Source organism: Balaenoptera acutorostrata, chromosome 1 (genome assembly GCF_949987535.1).
Source record: "Balaenoptera acutorostrata chromosome 1, mBalAcu1.1, whole genome shotgun sequence".
Taxonomy (NCBI): domain Eukaryota; kingdom Metazoa; phylum Chordata; class Mammalia; order Artiodactyla; family Balaenopteridae; genus Balaenoptera; species Balaenoptera acutorostrata.
Genome location: NC_080064.1, coordinates 128,628,997 through 128,655,878, shown reverse-complemented (window position 1 = coordinate 128,655,878; position 26,882 = coordinate 128,628,997). Strand labels below are relative to the sequence as shown.

General features: G+C 40.8%; 1 protein-coding gene across 1 annotated transcript in view; it reads left to right on the top strand.

Moving 5' to 3' along the window:
* The first annotated feature begins 2,890 nt into the window (after positions 1-2,890).
* The window catches only part of ADCY10 (adenylate cyclase 10), an 88,781-nt gene continuing 64,789 nt past the window's right edge, over positions 2,891-26,882 (top strand). The window contains exons 1-12 of the mRNA XM_007172463.2: positions 2,891-3,041; positions 3,730-3,834; positions 5,071-5,109; positions 5,310-5,453; positions 8,310-8,515; positions 10,573-10,669; positions 14,148-14,236; positions 17,275-17,466; positions 19,694-19,812; positions 20,836-20,912; positions 22,703-22,892; positions 26,074-26,129. Of these exons, the coding sequence (XP_007172525.2) occupies positions 2,891-3,041; positions 3,730-3,834; positions 5,071-5,109; positions 5,310-5,453; positions 8,310-8,515; positions 10,573-10,669; positions 14,148-14,236; positions 17,275-17,466; positions 19,694-19,812; positions 20,836-20,912; positions 22,703-22,892; positions 26,074-26,129 (1,465 nt within the window). The remainder of the gene's footprint in view (positions 3,042-3,729; positions 3,835-5,070; positions 5,110-5,309; positions 5,454-8,309; positions 8,516-10,572; positions 10,670-14,147; positions 14,237-17,274; positions 17,467-19,693; positions 19,813-20,835; positions 20,913-22,702; positions 22,893-26,073; positions 26,130-26,882) is intronic.

Here is a 26,882-nt window from a genome sequence, read left to right as displayed (position 1 = left end):
AGGCTCCAGCCGCGTGGGCCTCAGCAGTCTTGGCACACGGGCTCAGCAGTTGTGGCCCACGGGCTCCAGAGCGCAGGCTCAGCAGCTGTGGCGCATGGGCCCAGTTGCTCCATGGCATGTGGTATCCTCCCAGACCAGGGCTCCAACCCATGTCCCCTGCATTGGCAGGCGGACTCTCAACCCACCACCGGGGAAGTACTGTTCTTTCTTGATATGAGTAGAGAACATGGATTTGTTCACTTTATAATAATTCATCAAGCTATCCACTTAGGAATTTTGCATTTTTCTGTGCATATGTTATGCTTCAATAAGTAAGTTTTTTAAAAGATAACATTGGATTTGCAGTAAATCTAGTCTTTTACACCACATGCTTATGCATTTGATTTTGTTAAAATTCTAAGCACACCACTTATTTGCATTTATTCTTCCAAAACTTCATTGTTATTTCAGTCAATTAAAATATTTTAAGATCCTGATCCTATCATTCAGTACATTAGCTCTCCTTCCAATTACACCTTTATCTGAGTCCTCTACCTCACTCATGGAGGCTCCCTCTGAATGGACACTAGAACACAAATCAATATCCTTTAGGTCTAATTGTTAACCAGCTAACTATATTTTCATCACTCCTATAATTTTGTATGTTACCCACAAAGATGTGAGAAATTTGGCCAAATGCCTTGTTAAAGTCAAGATATACTTTGTCGACATCATTCTCTTGATTTTAAAGTTTAATAAATCAAAAAAAGGAAATAAGGCTAGTTTGTTCTCAGCTCTGAATCCCTTTTGACTCCTTTTAATCACCTGTTACTGATTAAGTGCTCACATATTATCAAGTATGATAACTCACAAATATCCCAGCTCTCACTCTCACTGCACACATGGTAGGATTGCACTTTCCCACTTAGGTGAAATTAGATATGTTGCATAACTTGCTTTGGCCAATGTCATTTGATTGGAAGTGAAATATATCGCTTCTAGGAAAACACTTTAAGAAAGAGTCTGCAATCAAATCCTCTTTTCCCACTGTCTCCACAGCCAAAAATATCCCAGCCTGTGTACCAAAGTGAAGGCAACAATAGAGTAGGGCCTCAGACAACCTACAATGGACATGTAGCACCAGCAGGAAATGAATAAGAAATAAGCATTGGCTATTTCAAGCCATTGAGATTTTGGATTTTTTTGTTAATGAAGCAAAACCTAGCTTATACTGACTGATACATCACGTTTACCAGACAGTGTTTTCTGGAATCCACATGTAGGCTCATCTTTTGAAATTCAGAAGAGAATGTACCCGTCTCTAGTTTTCCAGCCTCTCTCTCATTCTCCATTATTCTTTGAGATTACTGACATTACATCTGTCAGTTCTTTCCATATATTTCAGTGGATATAGGTTATCTGGGAATGGCTACTTGAAATTAAATAACTGGTGTTTTATCACTGCTTTCTTATCTTGGACTTCAACTCTTCCTTGTCAATATTTGTTATATTTTCAATTCTGCATAGTGGAGAAGACAGAAACAAAAGAAGAGCTGTGTAGTACATCATAGTTAAGCTTTGTCCTTATTCCTCTTTTATTAATTACCTTGCTTTCAATAAAACCTAAAAGTCCCTCTGGGTTTTCTTAACTTCATCATTTTTACTAAGTCTCAGTTCATTCTGGGAATTCTCACACCCTTCTTTGATAAATTCATATAGCATTTATCAAATTCACTCTCTGAAATTTTTTATTTGATGTATTTGTCATCTATTGACTGTTCCTAGCATATGCTGTGTTTTAATGATACTCTTTTTTTTTTTTAACCTTAGTTATATGCTTCTCCTTCTACCTTTTGTTCACTTCTTAACATTTGCATTTACCAAGGTTTTTCCTTTTAAAGATTATCTAATACTTAATATTTAGTACCCATTTTTAGAGGTTTCTAACAATTTTAAGGTTTGTTTTTTTGTTTGTTAAATATACTAATATACTAATGTTTTCCCTGATTTAAAAAAAAAAAAATGCTTTCCTAAAGTCTAAGATATATGTTAACTCACTTTTTCCTTCTAATACTCTTATGTACCCCAACATGACCTATGTTTGGTTGAAATTACTAGCCACGTCCTCCATGTTGGTGAGTATCTGTTCCTCTTTTTTTTTTTTTTAATTCACTTAGTATCTGTATCACTTATTCCAAGAACTTGAATTGCTCTGAAAATACTGGGTATGCTATTCCTGTTCAGTGTGGTAGAGCATGATTTTTACAACATTCAGGCATGATCATTTCATCAGCCCCAGCAGCTAAATGAGTGCCTTAGGAAATCCTAGTTTTCTCAAAGCTAACTGGGTAACACATTAAAATTTCAGTATTTCCTCCCACTTACAGTTTAAAGTCTTCCACACACACCTTTTAATTCTTTCCCTCTATTTCTTTATGCCTATACCTTAAAACACTTAATCTCTTTCTTATATATAATACTCCACTTTGATACTCACCTTTATATAAATATTCACAAACATAAACTCATGTCTACACTTTCTCTTTTAATTTTCAAAATGGAGAGAGAAAAGATGAGAGACCAAATGGGAGGGGGAGGGAAAGGGGGGACATGTGGACAGAAGGAAAAGGGGCCTGGATGGAGGGATTAGTGCTACTGGCCCCTCTACCACAGCACTTGCACCCTGAGGGCTCACCCCTTCACGCAAATGCATGGTCAACAACTCAGCCATTATCACCTCAACCACTTAAATAAGCAGTCCACAGGTTAGACAAAGCAAAAGGGAAGAAAGAAATAGGAAAGTGAGTGAATGAATGTAAGTCAGATTGCCTCCATTCTCAGCTTTGCTTTCCAGAAGGTCTATCTGGGGACTGTCTGCGGTGACCATACAGTCCTGAACATCTGCCTTAACATGAACACTCGAAGAGAACATGAATCACAGGATCGGGCCATCGTCAAAATAGCAGCTCATTTACCGGACCTCATTGTCTATGGAGATTTCTCTCCAGAGCGACCTTCTGTGGATTATTTTGACGGAGTCTTGATGTTTGTTGATATTTCAGGCAAGCGCAAAAGGGATGTTTAATGTGGGGGAACAACAGGCTTGAATCGGAATCACATGCAGAGCTTGACTGCAGAGCGGAGGGAGAATTTTCGGGTTTTTTGTGCTATTACTGCAAATATTCCTACTGAGAAAACTGGAGGGAGGAGGGATAACCTGTGGACCTGGCTCCCTTTCTTCTTCCTTTACCCAGCATGTCCAGTAATGGGCAAATCTTTAAGATGTCCACGTCCCAGGCCTGGAACTTCAGGCTCCAAAGGCCCTGTCCCAACTGACTCAACCCCCCACACCCCACAGCATCCCAGGCAAAATTGACCTCAGGAAATGGCCTCTCCAGATGTTGTTTACAGCTTAACAGGAAACTTGCCACCTCTTCAGAAGTCTTTGAATTTTATGAGTTTTCATTACCATGAAATGGAAGTTCTATATCCAGTTAAAGAAATTGCAGTCATCCCTGTACAAGTTGAGAAATTAGGAGGGAAGAGTTATCTGGTGCCTTTCCCTGACCCCTAAAATAATAAATAGAGAAGGCCCAATATCTGACACTTGACCAGCCACATAGATCACTTAAGAGAAACCCTGCCAGTTCTTAAAAGCTGAGACCCACTGCTCACCAGTGTGGTCCTCTTCTCCTGACTCTGTTTGGTTCCTCCCAGCACCCAAGGAAACTAGCTGCACATTTGTTACAGGTTTTACTGCAATGACTGAGAAGTTCAGCACAGCCATGTACATGGACAGAGGGGCTGAGCAATTGGTGGAGATCCTCAACCACTATATAAGTGCAATAGTGGAGAGTAAGTGTCCCCAGAGGTTTCTGGCTTAAGCATATTTCAATTTCTTGTTTTTCTGTATTTGATGGTTATAACCTGATAAAGTACTGTTGCTTAGCATTCCTCACTGTCCCCATGAAATGTGTATGAAACCAGTCTTTTTGAAATATAATACAGTACAAATGAAGGAATGCTGTCAAACCTCACTAACACAGACTGTTTGAGGGATTAGTTTTGCATTAGTTACAAAACTAAATTAGAGACTACTTTTAAAAGAACTGTAGTAGTAATTCTTTTAGTTATATTCAATAACTCTAAAAAGCTAGCATCAGTATAACTCAAACACAGTCATTAAGAGAATAGGGTATGAATAGATGAGTGATTTATAATCAACTTGTCAGTAATTTGTGTCCTAATAATGGATTCTGAAGTACTCCCAGCTGACTGAAACTTTGGTCTCCTTTTCAACCTCTGCCTACCAACTTGTTTGCATTATTAATTCGAACTATTCATGAAGAAAAGGATTTATTCTATTAAGGTAAACCTTAGGTCTAGTCTATTATCAGGCTCTGAGTTCCCTAGTAATATCTTAATATCACCCACTAGATAAAATTTGATTGTCATTAAAAGCAGAAAGTGTATCTAATTCCTTTTTTCATTACACTCAGCACAACGGTGCTGAACAAATTTGCAATGATGCAGAAATAAGAGGAAAAATGTCCATTTGTGTCAGAAAGCCCAAATAAACAAAATGCAAATTGGTAATAAACAAAACCCAAGTTGACCATAGTTGTGGTTTTTTTCTGATTTTCAGTTCTTATGGAGTCCTGTCACTCATGTACTCACCCACGCTCACTCAAGTCCCTGCTCATAACATACATAGATCAGTGAAGAATGTCCCATTATCATGCGAGTAGGGTAGCTGTCCTTAAGCCTCCTCAGCAATCCCACCGTCTTCGTTCCTATCTTTTTCCATTCACAAAAACAGAGCAGGCACATAATCTAGTTCACTGTTCTCATTCTGCAGTTGAGGAAACAGACTCAAATGGGTTTAAATGCCTTGTCTGAGATGACACCTTTAGTATAAACCTATTCTCTGAATCGCTCTTCTCTTGACCTAATTTCTATCCCACTGTTGAAGAGTAGATTCTTTTTATTAGCTTTAAGAAATCAAAGTTATGCTGTACACCTGAAACTTATATAATTTAAAAGAAAAAAAGAAACCAGAGTCTCATTTTACCTTCTTTTTTTTTTTCTCAGAAGTGTTGATTTTTGGAGGAGACATCTTAAAATTTGCAGGTATGGGGGCTTACCGACATAGCAGGGGTAAGAAAGGAATGCCAAGGGGCCTGTGCTCTGACAAAGGAGGCAGCTCAGAGAAAGCAGTGGCAAGCAGACCGGGTGGAGAAATGTTTGAAGCGTAATTCTGTACAGATTTCATACAAAATAGACTGACCCCCAGGGCAGGGCAGGACCTCTGGTGTGTCTTCCTTTTCAAGGTGATGCGCTGCTAGCCCTGTGGAAGGTGGAGCGGAGGCAACTGAAAAACATCATCACGGTGGTAATTAAATGTAGCCTGGAGATCCATGGATTGTTTGAGACCCAGGAGTCTGAAGAAGGCCTGGATGTCCGAGTCAAGATAGGTAAGCTCTTGAGAAAGAAGAGATGCTATAGCAATTTGGATATAGGTCCTGACTCCTGAGGCATCTCCCCCCTAAAGAGAAAAAAGTAGAACATTGTGACTCAGGTCCACCATCTTGTCTTGAACATTGGATTAGGTTAACCAGAATGTGAATTTTGGTTCCCTCACTTACCAGTTAAAAGAACTAATATCTACCTCATAGAATCTTACAAAAAAGTAAATTTAAGTGGTTAGTATAGTACCCGGCACATAGTCACCACTCCACAAAATAGTCTTTATCTGTCAACAATATGTATCATTAAGCTCAACAGGGAACAGCTTGTGATTACATAGATTCAGCAATGTCGTAAGACTGGTCCTCCCCCACTTCATGAGAATCATGTGCAAGAAAAGCTTAAAAGTTCAACCTGCGACACAGCTCCACTTAATAGAGGGCTTCTTAAATTCACGCGTACAATAACAATCACACATATTTACAATTGTGTTGCAGACATTACACTATGTCATTTCCGCTTCACCACAGTCCTGAGGTACAGGCATCAAAGGATCTCTTTCACAGGTGGGGAATGAGATTCTGAGAGGTGTAAAGGATGAGTTACAGCTGCTGCTGTGGGTGTTAGCTTCTGCCTAACTAAGCTTTGTAAACTTTGTAATTCTCGAGTATCAGAGATGATGAGAAGATCAGAGGTTATCCAATTAACTGTTTCTCAGTTTTCTTTATGTTATTCAGAATTTCCAAATTAGTTAAGTCTTCTGTTGAAAAAATAATCAAAGTTGTTATAATACTGAATCTTATTTTTCCAAGTTAACACCTAGAGAGTTTTGACATATTATCCTTCTTGGAAATGATGGGGACCCTTCATGTGTATGCTGATTGGCTGTTAGAGAAGTGAAATGGTTCCAGTACCTTTCCTTTTTTTTTTTTAATTTAATTTCATTTATTTTTAAATTTCTTAAATTGAAGTATAGTTAATTTACAATGCTGTGCCAATCTCTGCTGTACAGCAAAGTGAATCACTTATACACATACAGACATTCTTTTTTTTATATGCTTTTCCATTATGGTTTGTCACAGGATATTCAATATAGTTCCCTGTGCTATACAGTAGGACCTTGTTGTTTATCCATCCTATATATAATAGTTTACATCTGCTAATCCCAAACTCCCAGTCCTTCCCTTGGTAACCACAAGTCTGTTCTCTATGTCTATGAGTCTGTTTCTGTTTTGTAGATAGGTTCATTTGTGTCATATTTTAGATTCCACATATAAGTGATATCGTATGGTAATTGTCTTTCTCTTTCTGACTTACTTCACTAGTATGATAATCTCTAGTTGCATCCATGTTGCTGCAAATGGCATTATTTCATTCTTTTTTTATGGCTGAGTAGTATTCCATTGTATATATGTACCACATCTTCTTTATCCATTCATCTGTCGATGGGCATTTAGGTTGTTTCCATGTTTTGGCTATTGTGAATCGTGCTGCTATGAATATAGGGGTGCATGTATCTTTTTGAATTATTGTTTTGTCCAGGTATATGCCCAGGAGTGGGACTGCTGGGTCATATGGTAATTCTATTTTTAGTTTTCTGAGGAACCTCCACAGTGTTTTCCATAGTGGCTGAACCAACTTACATTCCCACCAACAGTGTAGGAGTTCCCTTTTCTCCACACCCTCTCCAGCATTTGTTATTTGTAGACTTATTAATGATGACCATTCTGACTGGTGTGAGGTGGTACCTCATTGTAGTTTTGATTTGCATTTTTCTAATAATTAGTGATGTTGAGCATCTTTTCATGTGCCTACTGGCCATCTGTATGTCTTCTTTGGAGAAATGTCTCTTAAGGTCTTCTCCCCATTTTTCGATTGGGTTGTTTGTTTTTTTGTTGTTGAGTTGTATGAGCCGTTTGTATATTTTGGAGATTAAGCCCTAGTCTGTCACATCATTTGCAAATATTTTCTCCCATTCCGTAGGTTGTCTTTTCTGTTTTTTGTTTGTTTGTTTGTTTTTATGGTTTCCTTTGCTCTGCAAAAGCTTGTAAGTTTGATTAGGTCCCATTTGTTTATTTTTGTTTTTATTTCTATTGCAGTAACTTTTCTTTTAATGAGCCTAAGCATCAGTATGTTTCAGAGGGAAAACAAACCATATGTATATATCAGGGGAAATCAGCTTTGACAAATCAGCATGACAGAGAGCAAAGATAAAAAACAAATTTTGATTATGTTAATTATAGTCATTTAAAAGAACTCTGTATCACTTACAGTTCATGTAAACATACATTTCGTATACATGTCATATTTTACAACATTCTCTCTTCTGTTGCTTTGGTACCAAAACCTTCAGCTCCCAACTGGAAAACAACTGGAGGGCACATTCTTGGGATAGAACTTGACAGTCAAAATGCCTGTTCCTTTCCCCTACCTTTTCTTCTCTGGCTGTTGCCTGAAATTCCACCCTAAGTGCTTCTTTTCAGCTAGAGCCTCAATCTCTGATAAAATGCAAGTTGTTCCCAAACAGAAATCATTAAAACTGTCCTCTGTATAAATAAGAAGTGTAAATAAGTCAAAGTATAAATAAATTGAAGAAAAGATAAAATAACTTTGGGGACTGATAGGGCCATCTAGGGAGCTAAATGTCATAGAAAGGTGAAAACAAGTAGGTAACTTGCTAGCTTTGGGAGAAAAGGAGTTTGGGAAGGGCCAGACCCAGAATAGACTGCTCTGATTTCCATGTAAAATTTTAGAAACTAGATTTTGCTCTGGGATGCTCAAGATTCTGATTTGTCCAAGAACCCATGCTGCTGGGGACTAAGCCAGAACTTCTCATGCAAATCCATTGCTTGCCTTCTTGCCAGGCCTGGCTGCCGGCCACATCACCATGTTGGTCTTTGGAGATGAAACTCGAAACTACTTTCTGGTGATTGGTCAGGCGGTGGATGATGTGCGTCTGGCGCAGAACATGGCGCAGATGAATGATGTCATTCTATCGCCAAACTGCTGGCAGCTCTGTGACCGGAGCATGATTGAAATTGAGAGGATTCCAGATCAGAGAGCAGTTAAGGTAGGTGTGATCCTGTCACTTGCAGAAAGTTCTGCCAGTCTATGCCAGGGGCCTCCTGTCAGAAAAACCACTGGGAAGCCACTGGTTCCATGAAGCTTCCGGGCTGGAGACTCGGATGGGGTCAATCTGGGTTAGATTAAAAAGTATTGGTCCAGGAACTTCCCTGGTGGCACAGTGGTTAAGAATCCGCCTGCCAATGCAGGGGACACGGGTTCGAGCCCTTATCCGGGAAGATCCCACATGCCACAGAGCAACTAAGCCCGTGAGCCACAACTACTGAGCCTGCATGCCACAACTACTGAAGCCCAGGCGCCTAGAGCCCATGCTCTGCCACAAGAGAAGCCACCTCAATGAGAAGCCTGCACACCACAATGAAGAGTAGCCCCCGCTCCCTGCAACTAGAGGAAAGCCTGTGCGTAGCAACGAGGACCCAACACAGCCAAATAAATAAATAAATAAAGTATTGATCCAGAACACCTCCTCTGGGAGGAAGCAAGGCTGGTGAGTTCAAGAGGAAATGATCAGGCTTCTCCGTGGTAACTAAGGATGTGAAATTTGGGTATGGAGGCCTTTGGGGGGACTAATGCCCTTGCTTAATGAAAGGAAGAGTCTCCTGGCTATTCCCTAGGAGCAGAGGGTTGTAGTTTTGATGGCTGTCATTGGTCTTCAGGTTCTCTACTCAACACTCTCCTAACTCAGGGTGAGGAATCACCAAGGGTGAGGATTGGAAGTGAGCAGGGGCAGCAAAGATTAGTGAAGGAAGAGACTTTTCCTGTGGCCCTGCCTAGTAGAAAGCATTGTAGTTAAGTTGAAGACCAACTATAAGCAGAACTGTCCTTGGGATATAGCCAATTAGAGAAAGGGGGCAGAGCTGTGCTACTAGATGACCCAGGAATGAGACTGCTTGGCAGACAGAAAGAAAAGATAGTGAACACATGGAATTGCAGGCGAAGGTGAGAGCCCCCTCACCCCCCAACACACAATGTACTAGGTATGCCTCAGTCTACAACCCTCACAGCCCTCCCCCACTCATTCTCCCAGTAATACACATCCCAGCTGCATGACCTAGCTGGCTGATAGCAATGCCCCCCATTCCCCATCTTCTTCAATCTTTCCTTATACCTTTAAAAATTGTTTTTAATTTTTAAATTAATTTTAGACTCACAAGAAAGTTCAAAAATAATACGAGTGTTTCCCTATATCCCTTACCCAGCTTTCCCAATGTTAGCATTCTTCATAACCAGAGTGCAAGAGTCAAAACCTGAAAATTAACATCAGTGCAATACTACTCACTAATTAAAGGCCTTATTTGGATTTCACCTGTTTTCCCACTGAAGTCCTCGGTGGAGTGTTCCAGGATTCTATCCGTGATCTCACACCACATTTTGTTATTTTTACTTAGCCTCCTGCAATCTCTAAAACAGTTTTTTAGTTTTTCCTTGTCTTTTATGACCTTGACATGTAAGAAGAGCATTAATCAGTTATTTTAGTGTATGTCCCTCTGTCTGGTTTTGCCTGATAGTGTCTCATTATTGGACTAAGTTTATCCATTTGGGGGGGCAAGAATGTCACAGAAATGAGGTTGTGCCATTCTCCATGTATCATATCTTGGGGTTCATGATCTTGATATGAATCTTATTACTGGTGCTGTTCCTGATACCTTTTTGCGGCATTAGCACCCTTTGTCTTTTTACGCTTGTAAGAAAGAAATGATGTACCGTTTAACCAGGCTTTATTTGAATTAAAATAGTATAAAAGAATAAGAAAAAGAAGAAGAAAGTTCTAAGACTGGAAAAGTATACAGGTCAGCCCCTTGAAATGGCCTTCTGTGTATATACCAAAGATTGAGATTTTAATGGCCAATCGGAGATATTTTTAATGTAGTCACATGCAGATAAATCTCTTCATTGTTTAAGTATGCCTGTCTCTGTTTATCATGTCCTGGATATTCAAAAGCATACAACCTGCCCTTTCTGTTGAGAAATTACATTCAAAGGACCAGACAGCCCTCAGAATAACCAAAAACTTCTCTCTCTCTCTTTTTTTTTTCAATTTAGGTTAATTTCTTAAAACCACCAGCTTCTTTTAACTTTGACGAATTTTTCACAAAGTGTATGGCTTTCATGGATTATTATCCTTCTAGTGACCACAAAAGTAAGTACCCTCTATAGACAAAAGCCCTTGGTCAGTAGGGTCTTATACCAATGCCAGGGGCTCCATTACAAGTAATTGGCCTCCTCAGTACAGCTCCCAGTCCCAGCAGCACACAAAAGGGACCTCCTTCCCATTCCCCACAACCTTCCTCAGGTCCTCTACCTCTCCCTTGGCAATGACTCCTTCTCTCATTGTCCAAACATTTGCAAGTGTTTTCCATGATAAAAGAAAAAAATAAAACTTCTATGAACCCTACTTTTCCCTTCTAACCTTCACCACCAAACTTCTCAGAATAGTAATCTATATGTCTCTGCCTCTTCTTCTATCCTCTCATTTATTTATTCATCTAATAAGCATTGATTACATGCACCTCAGAGGTGAGGAGGCATGTGTTCACCTACTTGTCAGTCTTGAGCCCCTGCCATCTAGCTTCTGTCCATTTCTCCTGTCTACTGAGACTGTTTATGTCAAGGCCACTAATAACCATCAACTTACCAAACCAGCTGACCTCTCTTCAGGCCTCATACTGGGTGCTTGGCTTTAGATTACTCTCTTTTTCTGGATACTACCTTCTCCTCTTTCTTTGCTTTCAAGAATATGCTTTCCTAGTTTTGCTTTTACCCCTCAAACTACCCATTTTCAGTGCCCTTTCTATTCCTTAAATGTTGATGATTTCAGGGATCTGTCCTTGACTGTCTGGTCTTCTCTACCCACCTTTTGTGGAACCATTCATCTATGCTGGATTTCCCCATGACTCCACAGGGCTGGGACTAGAGTGAAGAAAGCAGGACAATTTAGGTGATACAAAACAAACTTTAACACTTCATGAAGTAGACAGTCTTCTGCAAAATGGTGCGGAGGGCAAGAAGATTTTATAGGATAAAAAATAAAGGAAGAGACAAATGAAAAATATCTGATTGGCTGGGGTCATATAGTTAGTCTTGTTTGGGGTGAGAAGGCCCAGAGTTGGCTTGGCATTTGGGGATTGGCTGACTAGATTATTGCATTTCTGGTTAAGGGGAGCATTTACAGGGAAACAAGTGTTATCTAAGTCTTGGTTTGCTGACATGGCACCCTGGGCAGGGAACAGCTCCATCTTGGGCCTAGAAATTTATTTCAACATTGTCTAAATTCTATGCTACTTATCTTTCCCTAAAAACCATTTCTTCCTCCAAACTAGAAACTTCAGAAACATCTTTGAATCAATTTTCTTTCTCATCATTTATGTGTAGGTCTTGAATATTTTGAACATCACAAATAGTAGACTGTGATTTTACAAAATTGCAGTAGGTAATGGGGTGGGAGGGACACTGAGGGGAACTGTAGGAAAATTGACCAGGAAAGACCAAGAACCCAAAAGCTCCAAAGATGGAGAAAGTCTGGTGATACTCCTTGAGTTGTATCCCATCCCAACTCCTAGATCTTAATGATGCCTTCAATAAAGAGCTTCTTCTGGCCTTATTTTGGTCACTGCAATACTGCAATGCAATTCTGGTGCTAAGTACCTGGAGTTAGCATAGATAGGTGGAGTCCTCCATAAGACTCTCCTTATTTCAGACACCAGCTGCAAGCTCTGAGATCACCAGGCCACCTGCACTTCTGACCAATTGGCTACAGATCCAGGGTTCCCAAAATGCTCTCAGGTTCAATAAATAATTCACTATAGTTCAGTATTCACTATAACTCACAGAACTCAGGAAAGTGCTATGATTATAATTATGGCTTTGTTGTAAAGGATACAAATGAAGACCAGTGTTGTATTTATCTCTAGACGCATAGGGTGAGGTCTGGGAGAGTCCCAAACATGAAGCTTCTGTATCCTCAGGACACATCACTCTCCCTGCACATCAAGGTATGATTACCAACCAGGGAAGCTCACCCAAGCTTTTGGGGGTTCAGAGATTTTACTGGCGTTTAATTAAGTAGGCATGTTGATTGAATCATTGGCCTTGCAATTGAACTAAATCTCCAGTCCCCATTCCCTCCTCAGAAGTCCTGGAGGTCAGGCTCTAATCACCTGGCTCAAATCCCCAACCCTCTTATCACATGCTTGGTCTTTCCAGATAGACCCCTATCCTGAATCATCTCATTAGCATAAATTCAGGTGTGGTCCAAAGGGCCCACAGTGAATAACAGAGACAATCCTATTAACTGGGAAATCCCAAAGATTTAGAAGTTACTCTCAGGTACCAGAAACAAAAACCAGCCAAATTCTTTATAAGTTTTGTCTCCATAACCATTGCCACTGTAATGGTCTAGACCTTTACAACTCCTGCTCTCTTCCTGAGCTCTTTGCCTTTTTCCACAGTCTATTTAGTGTCATTTCTTGTTAATCTCCAATATTCACATGGGGCTCCAGCCAGACTAGAGTAACATACTGTGCTCATTCTTGACTTTAACCAACTTGGTTCCCTCTGCTAGGAATGCCCTCCTCAATCCTTCTAGTAAAAAGCTATAAGTCATTCAAGATTGAGTAAAATTCCTAGTTCTCCTTTGAACCCTTTTCAGATTAAACCAGTTTGTCTAGACCCCTGCCTCCTCTGAATCTCTCTGGTCTTTATAATCTTTTAGCCCATTTGGCCTTTTTTCTATTTAAATTTTCTAAAAATATTATACTTGAATGTCCATAAGTCAGTGCCTCCAGGAAAAAGTCCAAGTTTCCTAATGACTTTTTTTCCCCACACAGTGCCTAGCATGGTGTTTTAAATATACTAGGTTTTGAATATATTCCATAAAGACTTTAAAATTAAATTTTCTTCTTAATTTGTATCCCTTTCAGACTCCATTGTTATTTTTCAACTATTTTTTTTCACATTATCATTATTTTATTCCCTGCTAAAAGCCTATCATCCTTTCTTTCTCCCTCATTTTTTGATTTCTTCAAACTCATTCTTACCACCTACTATCAGTCTATTTTAGAGTATGGAACTATCAACCATTATAGTAATGAGAACCATAGAGATAATGAAACCCCAGTGCTTTTTTTCCCTGGACAAGGAAGTAGGAGTCAACCAAGGCAGTGAAGTGACTTGTCCAGAGTCACACAGTGAGTTGGTATCAAACCTGAGATCAGAAGCCAGTGTCCTGAATCTTATTTGTGCTGCTCTTTCAACTCTGTCATCCCCTACATTCTGTCACCATTGTCCTCCATTGGCATTCCCTCATCTCTCCATTCCCATCACCTGTGGCAAGAATTTTAGCTCAAGTATGGAGGTGAAAGTCTCCTTAAGTTCTGAAGAGTGATGACAATTAGAACAGGGTTTTGAGCTACACGCCACTGAATTTTGGGAAACCCGCAACTTCTGAGAACTTCTCATTGGATTTCCCTTGGCCCTATTTGGCCACTAGGTAGCCCAGAGTGTCCTGACTGAACAGTGAAGACCACTGCCCAAGGGAATGGGGACTGGGAGGTGCCTCTCTCTAGCACTGCAGAGCCAAGCTTCCCTTTCTGAGCCTGCCCCTCCTTCTGCCCTCTTAGACCTCCTGAGGCTTGCTTGCATGCTGGAGTCCGATCCTGAACTGGAGTTGTCCCTACAAAAGTATGTGATGGAAAGCATATTGAAACAGGTATTTTCATGTTTTAATTTATTGGCTTTTGGGGTGTCAGGGATCTTGGACAGCTGTTAAGATCAAGAAAATCAGTAGCTTGTAAAATGTTTCATTGAAGTAAAAAGAGGTGGGGCTGACATTCTCCATGTCTAGGTGACCGAAAAGTTTATTGTTCACATCAGGATACTTTTAAGAGTTAAAGGGGCATTATTCATAATTACACTGTGACAACAGGCGTAAACTAGGACTGTGTTGCCTTACACAACTGGGCAAACTGAAACTGTCCCAAGTATATAAGAACATATGGTTACCCTTTCTATAGGCCACATAGCAGAAAGACATCAAGTGAATGATATTGTTTCTCTTAAGTCACTTGAATTGGATCTTAAACTTTGAAAATTAATACAGATAATTAGAACTATCAGAACTACCTCCAGCCCCCAAAGTTTTCCCTTTGCATTTGCTTAGATCTAGGTTCTCTCAAATGCATTAATCTGTGCAAATTATAACTGTTTCTGAGCACTCATCATATGCCGGATATTCTACTCTTTCTTTCTTTCTTTTTTTTTTTTATAGCCTACATATATTTGAACTACATTTATAGCCAACTGGTTCACCTTTTTTTTTTAATATTTATTTTTTTGGTTGCACCGGGTCTTAGTTGTGGCAGGCGGGCTCCTTAGTTGTGGCATGCAAACTCTTAGTTGCAGCATGCACGTGGGATCTAATTCCCTGACCAGGGATTGAACCCAGGCCCCCTGAGCTGGGAGCTCGGAGTCCTATCCACTGCACCACCAGGGAAGTCCCTCTACCCTTTCATATATTTATTCTTCACAATCCTTGGCAGATATCTTTATCCCTTATATGTGAGAAAACTGAGACCCAGAAGGATACCGTGAACTTTCCTGAGGTTGTAAAGTAGGAAATGTGGCTAGGATTTGAACCCTGTTCTCTCTGAACCCTACATTTTTTGCACAGGCTATACACTGCCTCTAATATATGGCTGTTTTAATTCTTAATCCCATCAAAATGCAGTTGTGCCCTAAAGGAAATCTTTGTAGGACAAGCCTGATCAGTGGGCAGCTGCCTTCACAGTGTGGGTTGAAGAGCTATCAGAATGCACCCCTCCACATTCTGCTCAATTTAGAAACACTGCCTTTAGTGCCTGCAATTGTTCGACTCTTCAAGGTTTTTGAAGCTCAAGAGAGCCACCCCCTCTTCCCCTCCCTCCCTCTAAGAGATATAACACATTATGCTTCTTCAGCTGCTACCAGCTGAGAGCAAGGTCTACAGGAATGGGATATGTAAGACTCTGTGAGTCACTGTGAAAATTGTGGGTAGGAATGACGAACACCAGCTGAAGATATAACAGCTAAGGGGGCTGAAAGGAGGCAAATGAGAAACCTTGTACAGCTTTACCAAGGCCTGTCCCTGTACTTCAAGAACAGAAATGTGGGGACTTCCCTGGTGGCGCAGTGGTTAAGAATCCACCTGCCAATGCAGGGGACACGGGTTCGATCCCTGGTCCGGGAAGATCCCACGTGCCGCGGAGCAACTTAGCCTGTGTGCCACAACTACTGAGCCTGCGCTCTAGAGCCTGCGAGCCACAACTACTGAGTGTGCGCGCTACAACTACTGAAGCCCGGACGCCTAGAGCCTGTGCTCTGCAGCAAAGAGAAGCCACCACAATGAGAAACCCATGCACTGCAGCAAAGAGTAGCCCTTGCCGCAACTAGAGAAAGCCCGAGCGCAGCAATGAAAACCCAACGCAGCCAAAAATAAATAAATAAAATAAATTTAAAAAATAATAATAATTAAAAAATAAAAAGCACCCCTAAAAATTCAAAGTAGAACAAAACAGAGAGTTGTAGGCATATAATAGAAAGATATGTTTAAAAAAAAAAAAAAGAACAGAGATGTGGTTGCATTTTCCAAACCAAAACTCAGAACACATGGCCTGATAGAATAAAATTTTAATTATTTAATTAATTTATTTATTTAACATATTTAAAATTATGTATTTAATATTAATTATTGACACTTATTTAAGAAATTCATTTGAAAAATCAGAGAAAATTATCATATTGGTGAGTTAGAAATTATTAAATTATCTTTTATGAAAAATCTCAAATTACATGAAACCAAGACTGTCTCAGCCTACAAGATTCCCTATACACAACTGGCTGCAAGATTCCCTATACACAATTTCCTCTTTCATCCAGAAGATGTGTTTCATATAGCCAACGGAGAATTTGACACTTTTGTGCTCTTTGGGGGAGAAAAAAATGCAGTGATTCTCCCCCATTGGTTTGCTATGCAGTTAATTTAACAAAATTCAGGGCTGATGATATAGGCAGGGAGAATTTGGGAACACCCTCCTTTCCTTTCCCTGTGCCTGTTGTGGATAGACTTAGAGAAAAGATGGGAGCTGAATGAAATATACCACCCCAAAAGGCAGGGGAATGTTATAAATGGAATGTTGGACTAGAAGTCTGTAGATTTGCATTTTTGTTTGCTACTGTTTCCCCATGTGACTTGGGGAAATTATGTTATTTCTCCATCTCTCAGTTATCTAATTAGTAAAATGGGGATAATAATGCTGATTTTATTTCATTTGAGGATAAAATAGCATAGAATATGAAAATATTCTGGAAGGTACCTTACTATGAAAATATAAGGTTGAATTACATAGAATGCTATTCTTATTCCTACATTGTAAGGGAGCCAAAAGAACAGCAGTCCTTTTTTTATTGTGATGGCTCATATTGGCATGAGGGAGATAGCAGATGGGGCAAGGGAGTGGTGTCTGGCCAAAAATGAGCAGGTGTGTAGGTTCCCATTGGAAGAGATTTTGAAAGGCCATTCCATTTCCATCTTTTTTACTTTGGGTTACCTCTTCTGTGTTGTACCTCCCAACTTTGATAGCTTCAGCTTCCCTAGAGAATCTCAAAAGGCTAGTTCTACCCCAGTGATAATTTTGGGTGTAGGGGTGATATTGGGAGGAAAGATCCACTGCCAAGGACACATGTTAAGGAAAGCTTCCCTCTAAACTGCAGATTGATGACAAACAGCTTCGGGGCTATTTGTCTGAGCTTCGCCCAGTGACGATCGTGTTTGTGAACCTGATGTTTAAGGAACAAGACAAAGCAGAAGTCATAGGCTCAGCCATCCAGGATGCCTGCGTGCACATTAATTCTGTCCTGAGGGTCTTCCGAGGCCAAATCAACAAAGTCTTCATGTTTGACAAGGTAAATTTCCCACTAAAGGTGTAGGTACCTACCAATAATTTAAGGTTAGCATTCGTGTCTATGGACATGGGGTAGAGGGAGGGAATAGACACCTTTAACCTAGAACTATCAGTCTTTATTCATAGTTATAATTACAGCTTACATGGTGGATATGGCACTCACTATGTGCCAGGCATTGTTGTCCACACTTTACATATTTTACTCATTTCTCCTCATGACTACTCTAAGAGGTAGGTACTGTTCTTATTGTCCCCAATTTACAGATGAGGAGGTTTAGGGAGAGATGAGGATACTGAGACAAGATGAGATTAAATGGGGGACTGGGATTCAAACCCAGGTAATGTGCCTTCTTCGTCTGTGCTCTTAACCACTGTGTTCAACTAGCTTTTACGATACATACGTACATCTGCAACCCAGGGTATAACGCATCTCCCAGAGATTTTAGGTCAGGTTTCTAGTAACCGTCATACCCCAGAAGCTGTAACTTCCAATAATCTCCACCTGCCATATGTACACTTCCCGTTCCCCTTTCAGTTTCTTAATCAGTTGGGGTGGGTGTGGTGGTGGGTGTCACATCTAGCTCTCAGTGTTTTCAATCTGCTCTTACTCAATTCAGAGAAAAATGATGTGATGACTTATCACAGAAGTGCTCCTGAGAATTGACTCCCCATCTCAGGTGTTTCTGTATCTTAAGAGCAGGGCACTCAATTACTGCCCCACACTCATTCATTCACTCATTCAGTAAGCACTTATTGAGCATTTCATAGCCACTGCAAGCTAGGGCTGCAGAGATGGGTAACTCACACACGTTGTCCCAGAACCAGGCAGAAAGAACAAATTCTTTGTAGGAAAAATAAACTCTGTGCTTCTGAGGGAGTGGGGCCCTCCAGCACAGTGTGCTCTAGTACTTTCTTCCATATTCATTCATGAGTATCATCAGAAAAGAGCATAGAACCTAAGAGAACAGTCTTCAGTGTCTAACAGACACTCCAGACAATTCCTGGAGAGACAGTTCCTGGCTCCAACGATTCCCAGCTGTGTGACCTTAGCAAGTCATTGAACTTCTCTGAGACTTGGTTTGTTCCTCAATAAAAATAGGGATATTATTTAGATGGGGATAGTATTTGCCTCAAATGATTGTTGGAAGTTTTAAAAAATATATGTGTGAAGCGCTTGTTGCAATGCCTAGTTCACGTCAGCACTCAGCAGATGAGAGATGCTAGTCTCACTGCCAGCGTAAGACCTTCCCAAGCCACTAGGCAGACTTTCCAGGCAAAGCAGACCAACCAGTGGCCCCAAAGGGGCTGCCCTCTAGTCTCTTCACAGACCTGGATTCAGGGCTCCCCTCGCACATCCCAACAGAACCCAGCGCCAATTAGGATTTGAATCTTGGTCAGCTTCTTTTTGGAGAGGGTTGAAGAAATGGAGGCATTTTACTGTTCTTTTGCATTTTATCAGGATATAACATACAAAGACTCAAATTTTTAACTCATTGGGCCTTATTCATTATGCCCTTTTCTTACAGAAAACAGTGTCTGAGATCATTTTTTAAGGGACTGGTAGTAAAAGTGCCAAGTTTTAGAGTTTACTCTCTGCTTGAAAGAGTTAACTTTTTGCGAGAAAAACCACTACCAGCTTAAGCCTTTATCCTTAAGAAAAATGAATAATAACAATTTCTGAAAAGAACTTTAGAGTTTATAAGGTATATGTGTATATATGTGTGAATATGTATATATAATATATTAATATTTTCAGTAGCCAAACCAACCTCAGCAAGTCTAGGTTATACCCATTTTCAGATTCATAAACTGAAGTTCATAGAGTATAATTGACTTGTTCAAGTTTCTACACTTGGGAAGTGGCCTGAGAACACAGATTTTCTGATTCCAGAGCTGGTACCTTTTGCTCTGTGCTGCTTCTTGGCCTTAAACTTAGTACCTTGCAGCCCAAGACCTTGGCCACAGGAGAGGAGGGTGCACACAAATAGCTCAGTACAACCCACTATCTCTAGAGCAAAATCAAGCCCCTCTCAGGATCAAGCCCTACTGTTGATGATGCACTAGAAGTTACATGAAGTTTGCTAAAAATAAAATGGGTGTGAGAGAAATCATGATGAAATTTGTTTCAGAGAGTGAAAATTGCTGCCCCCCCTCCACTGGGCCTTCTAGCTGGTCCAGTTTAAAGCTGACTGTCCACCAGCTGTGCTTGCTGATTCTCTCCCTCACAGGGCTGCTCCTTTCTCTGTGTCTTTGGTTTTCCCGGGGAAAAGGCACCTGATGAGGTCACTCATGCCTTGGAAAGTGCTGTGGATATATTTGACTTCTGCTCTCAGGTCCACAAGATCCAGTGAGTGTTTCCAGACCCTGATTTCGTCTGGTCCCTGACCCTGTTGTAGGATATGGGGAGATAGGACAAGTGTCAGGGAAGAGGAAGGCAGGAGAAGGCTGTCCTTGCCTGGGTGCCCTTATGTCTGCATTCATTACTCACCTAATGTACAGGTAGGGTGAGCAAACCCAGCCCTGACGCAGTCAGACAGGGGATGGTCAAGGCCAGGTGGAGAAAAGATACTCCTAAAAGGTCCAGATGTACCAGAGAGAGTCTAACTGAGTTGTCTCTCTCTACTCTGGCTTACTTTCTGGTAGAGGTCGCACTCCCAACTATGTTGGAGATCTGAGTTGATTTTTAATAACTAGGAGATAAAGTAAGTCCTTGGGTTGGAAATTTATATACTGATCTGGCCTCAAGATGATCCACTGAGTAAAACTGTCAAGATAATGTTTACCATCCTCAACCCCGGCTGTCCAAGAGCCCAGTGCCCTCAGGCTCCCCCAGACTGAGCACCCCAGTGACCCTACTTGCGGCCCACTCTGGTCTACTCTAACAGGTACCACCCCTTGCCCTAAATATCCCACCTTCTCAGCCTCTAGTCATCTGGATGCATTAGCAAAGTTAGCTTTTGATGCCACACACGGAGTTACTTCCTTTCAAAACAATGACCTTGTTCTTCTAGCAATCACAAAAGATAGTTAAAATTGTTTATTCAAAGTCATTCTATATTGAAAGTCCATTTGGGGTGATGAGCTTATTTTCCAGAAAAATAGCTCAGATGAATACTTAAAAATAGCAGAAAAGTGAACTGAGTGATCACTTCTAAGAACTTAGTTCTCTGTCACAAACTGCCCCTCCTTTACATCGCCAGGCCATGTACAATTGCCCTAACCTAACTACAAAGGGAAGAGAGTTATTTCTTGAAAATCCTTTCCCACCCCTCCCCCATCCCATTCATCACCTTGTCCCCACCCTCCCTGCCTTCTCTGTGCTCATTGTCTTTGCCTCTTTCTTCACAACTCTCTTTCTGCCCGGAGCCAGCACTGTTTCCATCGGCGTGGCCAGCGGGATTGTCTTCTGCGGAATCGTTGGACACTCTGTGAGGCACGAGTACACAGGTGTGCTGGGCTAACTTATCTCCATCTTCCTTTCAGCAAACACTGTGCCTTGCCACTGGGCTTGGTGGGAGGAAGGACAAAAATAACTGAGACATGGGCCCTGCCTTCAGAAAGTTTACAGTCTTCCAGATGGAACCAAGCCATATAGCTTTGCCTCTTGACAACTCAATGATTGCAAATATGCATTTCTGGGGCTATGATTGAGTATAAGAAATATGCAGTCATTGGAGGGGACCCATGGGGGGCCATAAGCTCGTGGGACGATGGGCCTTTATGTTAATTTTCTGTTCACATTAAACAGTTACTCCTCTTAATTCTTGGGATAGGTTAGGACTGCTTCTTTTTTTTTTTTTTAATTTATTTATTTATTTTTGGCTGCTTTGGATCTTCGTTGTGGTGCACGGGCTTCTCACTGCGGTGGCTTCTCTTGTTGCGGAGCACAGGCTCTAGGCGCGTGGACTCAGTAGCTCTGGCTCGCGGAGCACAGAGCACAGGCTCAGTAGTTGTGGCGCACAGGCTTAGTTGCTCCGTGGCATGTGGGACCTTCCTGCACCAGGTCTCGAACCCCTGTCCCCTGAATTGGCAGGCAGATTCTTAACCACTGCGCCACCAGGGGAGCCCCAGGACTGCTTCTTAAAAATTATGAATATTGGCATTACTGATAAATAGTACTAATCTCAAAAGGAAATAAGTAGGTGTTATCTCAAGATTTCACTGCTCTTTCCTCTTCAATCCTATTACGGTTTTAAATGTTCAGAAATAATACATCTAAAATACTGAATACATATAAAACTGAAATAGTTATGTCTGAAATGATACGACGTCTGAGATTTTCTTCAAAATAATACAGGGTGGAGAATGGATGGGAATGGGGATGGAGCGGGATTGGCCACGGGTTAATGGTTTTGGGGACTGGGTGATGGGTATATAGACTCATGATACCATGCTTTATTGTATGGTCAAATTTCCCCATAATAAACTGTTTTTAAAAAATGAATATCTTAATCAGGAATATTCAAGTTTATGTCAAAGTGCAACATTTAATACCTAATTAGTAGTATTATTAACTGAGGGCTTACTAGCAGCCCAGCACTTCTCAAAGTTCTTTATGTGTATTAAGTCATTAATCTTCATAAACTACCCTCTGAGAGAGGTACTATTATCAACCCCATTTTACAGATTAGAAAACTGAGGCATGGAAGAGTTCAAGTATTTTGCCCAAGTAATTTACACATAGCAGAGGTAGAGCTGAGATCCAAACCTGCATAACCTGGTTTCAGACTCTGTGCACTAAAGTGTATTACCTCTTACAATATCCCCTAAACCAATCCTACACACACACTCCTTCCAGCCCCATTTACTCACTCTTAAAAAATTAAATGAAGGCTCATACACGGGAACATGCAGACCCAATTGGAGACCACCGTTCCAGGCCCAAGCTTGTGCTTATCTCTCTTGTAGCAGAAGACCAAGTATACCTCATCTGAGGGCCCTCAGACCCTGTCCACCATCCCACTTAACAGAATCCTCTCCATATTCAGGGTCCTGCTATCCCTGAGCAGATCATCCCCTTAGCCTCCCAGGTGGCTAAATGAGTTAACTCCCTATATATTCTAAAATAGCCATTGGCTGAATCTGGGTAGTTGAAGGTGAGATTGCTGTGTCATCCATGAGAGGCAAAGGGAGTAAAGGGTAACAATGCCGTTTGGGGACAGTATGCCTCAGATTACACTCAGTTCAATGGCTGTTTTCTCCCGGCTCTTTGCCTTTCTCTCTCCTTCCTATTATAGTCATTGGTCAGAAAGTCAACATAGCTGCCAGGATGATGATGTACTACCCAGGAATCGTGACCTGTGACTCCGTCACCTACAATGGCAGCAACCTACCAGCCTACTTTTTTAAAGAGCTTCCAAAGAAAGTCATGAAAGGTGTTGCAGATTCTGGACCAGTATATCAGTGTTTGGGCCTTAATGAGAAAGTGTGAGTGTGGGGCATTGATCTTGCAATACTTTTTAGTAAAGAAGTGGGGCAATTATGATAGCAAAACGACAGGTCACCCATTTGAGATTCAAAGCCAGCTCATGAAATTAAAATCTATTCCTTCCCAGACCAAGGCCCAGATTTCAAATTCCTTCATCTTCCTCTATCCTGCTGATAGTATAGCACGGTGGAAGATCCCGTTCTACCCTCAGTTCTGAGACTATGAGGGTAATTCTTCAAAGGTTGTGTAAAGAGAACAGAGAATCCCCTCATTCGAGTATCTATTTGGACCCAGATGGACCCAATCACCAACCATTAACTATTGATCACGTCAACCGTGTGTCCAGGCATTGTCAGGGATTGCTCCTCCTCTAGGTGTTTAGAGAAATACATTCCCTCAAAGCCCAACTTGCTCTCACATTGGGGCTTAAAACCCCTGAGTATCTTCCAATCATTTTCATGATAATTTTCAAATTCCTTGCAATGACATACAAAGTAACCACCTGCCTTTACTACCTCATCTCCTCCTGTGCCCTTTCCTCTGGGTGGGGGGCCGGGGGTGGGGTGGGTTCTAAGGGGATTATCCTCCCTTTCACTCATTCCATCCCCAGTCTCCTAGGAAAACCACAGTCAGTTTTTTTTTTTTTTTAACATCTTTATTGGAGTATAATTGCTTTACAATGTTGTGTTAGTTTATGCTGTATAACATAGTGAATTAGCTATATGTATACATATATCCCCATATCCCCCTCCCTCTTGCGTCTCCCTCCCACCCTCCCTATCCCACCCCTCTAGGTGGTCACAAAGCACCGAGCTGATCTCCCTGTGCTATGCAGCTGCTTCCCACTAGCTATCTATTTTACATTTGGTAGTGTATATATGTCCATGCCACTCTCTCACTTCGTCCCAGCTTACCCTCCCCACTCCCCATGTCCTCAAGTCCATTCTCTACGTCTGCGTCTTTATTCCTGTCCTGCCCCTAGGTTCATCAGAACCATTTTCTTTTTTTTTTAGATTCCATATGAAATTTGTAGTGAGGTGGATGGACCTAGAGTCTGTCATACAGAGTGAAGTAAGTCAGAAAGAGAAAAACAAATACCGTATGCTAACACAGTCAGTTTTTGAAATCCAGCTCAAGGATCTCCTCCTCTCTGAAGCTGCCTTTGGAAGCTACCCAACCCCAGCTCAGACAGTTTAGCTGTTTCCTCCTCTGTGTAATTCTATAGCACATTAGAACATTCATTACGCTCATCACAATCACAGACTCGATGTGCCTTTTCACCTACTACACTGGGAACTTTTTGAGGATAGTGATTATTTCTTGTTCATTCTTATATCCCCAATGCATGGTAGGCATCAGTAATGACGAATAAATGAATGAACAGCATGGAAAGCTCTATATAGTAGTGCTTGGTGGATGGAAAGTGAAAAGGTATTATTCTTTATACTAGCAAGCTAGAATCTGGGTCTTAAAGGGTCAGATAACAGAATCGGGGCTATAATTGGTTCAAGGAGTTTTTATTATTCATCTTTGTATTCCCAGGGCTCAACACTGTTCTTGGCATGTGTAGATCATCAATAAAATGCTGTTCGAATAAATGAATGAATAATAATTTTTGTGAGCCCTTATTAAATATTAGGCACTTTACCTCAATATCAACTATATGAGGTAGAAACAAACTATTATTAACTCTATTTTATAAATTTAAAAACTGAGACTCTGAGATGTTAAATGACTTGTCCATAGCCATAAATCTAGTAAACAATTGAGCCAAGGTTCAAAATGCCACAATAATGCTGCATTATAGCCAACCACAAAACCTCAGTTGTATACAACAGTAAATTTTTACTTATCTCATGAATATGTGGGGTTCAGCTGATCTTGGCGGATTTGGATGATCTTGCCTAGGCTTGTTCACATGCCTGGGGTTCAACAGGTTGTTGGCTGATCCAGGATGACCTCAGGTGGGATAACTGGGAATTTTGGCTGACATAACTGGGGCAGTTTGACTCTACGTGTCTCATCTTATATTGGGCTAACCCAGGCATGTAGTCATGGCAATATCAGAAGATCAAGAGAGAGCAAGCATTTTTCAAGCCTCTATGTCATGTTTGCTAACATCCCATTGGCCAAAACATTCACAAGTCTGAGCCCAGAGTAGGAGGACACTGCAAAGGTACAGTACATAGCAAAGGGCATAGATACAAGTAGGGATGAAGACGTGGCGCCTTTAATGCAGTCAGTCTACCACAGAAACTATCTACTGCTTCTGAAACTACCAGGACTATCTGATCCCAAAGCCTGCCCTCTTTATGGTTTCTCTATACCATCTCTGCAAATAAGAGACTATAGAAATACACATACAAATATGAACAGGGCCTGATTCCTGTCCTGAAATCTAATGGGGACGACAACATACACAACATTAGCTGTATATTACATAGGAAACTTTGGTATGTGCTACAACAGAGGCATAACAAGGTAGTATGATAGTATAAACAAGGGAATGAGCCATTTGTCTAAAAAGGCCCCTTCAAGAGATGATATTATGCAGTGGGCAAGCATATGCCCCTGGCCTAGTTTTAGATACTGACTCTGTCACTATCCTCTGTCACCACTAGCCATGGGATCTTGTTCAAGTTAAATTCTCTGTACCTCAATTTTCTCATTTGTAAAATGGACGTAATAATAATAATACCTTCTTAATAAGGTTTTTGTCAGGAGTAAAGAAAATGATACACGTACAGCACTTGAAACTGCCAGGCACATAGCATGTGTTCCACAAAGGTGAACGATCATTGTTTGAGCAACTGGTAGAATCTTTCCATGCTGTGAGACAATATAACACATCTAACTTTATTGGGTCCCATACTGAGTATCTGGTTTCCCTAGAAAAGGGTCAGTTCTACCAATGCAGACTCAACAAGCATTTTTTGAACAACGTACCAGGTGCTGTGGTAAAGGCAGCTACATAAGTTGTTTGGAGACTCTATTACCAGGTAAGAACTTCTCCTTTCCCTTCCTCTTGGCATCTGCACCCCTTGATAGACCCCTTGATAACAGGGGATAGATTCCTGTTGGAGACTGAAAAGGAGGCTTTCTGGGAACTAAGAACTAGTCCCTCTGGCTCTCAGTATTTCCCTGATATGATGCTAACATCTTTTCTTTTCTTCTCTTCAGCATGTTTGGGATGGCATACCTCATCTGCAACAGAAATGAGGGTTACCCTTTGCTAGGTAGGTAGTGAGCCTTGATTTTTAAACCTCTTTATTGAACTATAACAAAACATACAGAAAAGTACACCAATGATAAGTCTTCAGCTTAATGAATTATCACAAAATGAATATATAATCACCATCCAGGCCAAGAAATAGAAAAATACTCTGGAAACCCTCACATGCTTTATCCCTCTCCCTTTACCCAAAGATTTCTAACACCCTAAATTACTTAGGCCTCTTCTTAAAATGTATATGAATGAAATCATATATTGTGTAATTACGTAAGCCTTCTTTAAATCAACATTACGTTATGAAGCTCATCCATATTGTTGGATGTAGCTATAATTCATCCATTTTCATTGCCGTGTAGTACAGTTGGCCCTCTGTATCTGCAGAGTGTGCATCCATGGATTCAAACAACCACAAATCAAAAAAAAATCTTTTTTTTAATTCCAGAAAATTCCCAAAAGCAAAACTTGAATTTGCTGCACACTGGCAACTATTTACATAGCATTTACATTGTATTTGCTATTATAATTAACCTAGAGATGAGTTAAAGTATACAGGAGGATGTGTTTAGGTTATATACAAATACTACACCATTTTATATAAGGGACTTGAGCATCTGCAGATTGTGATATCCCCGGGGGTCCTGGAACCAATCTCCTGTGGATACAGAGGGATGACTATATTCCCTTTTATAAATATATAACAATGTATTCATTCTGCTTTTGTATAACGTTTGAGTTGTTTCCAGTTTGGGTTCTTATG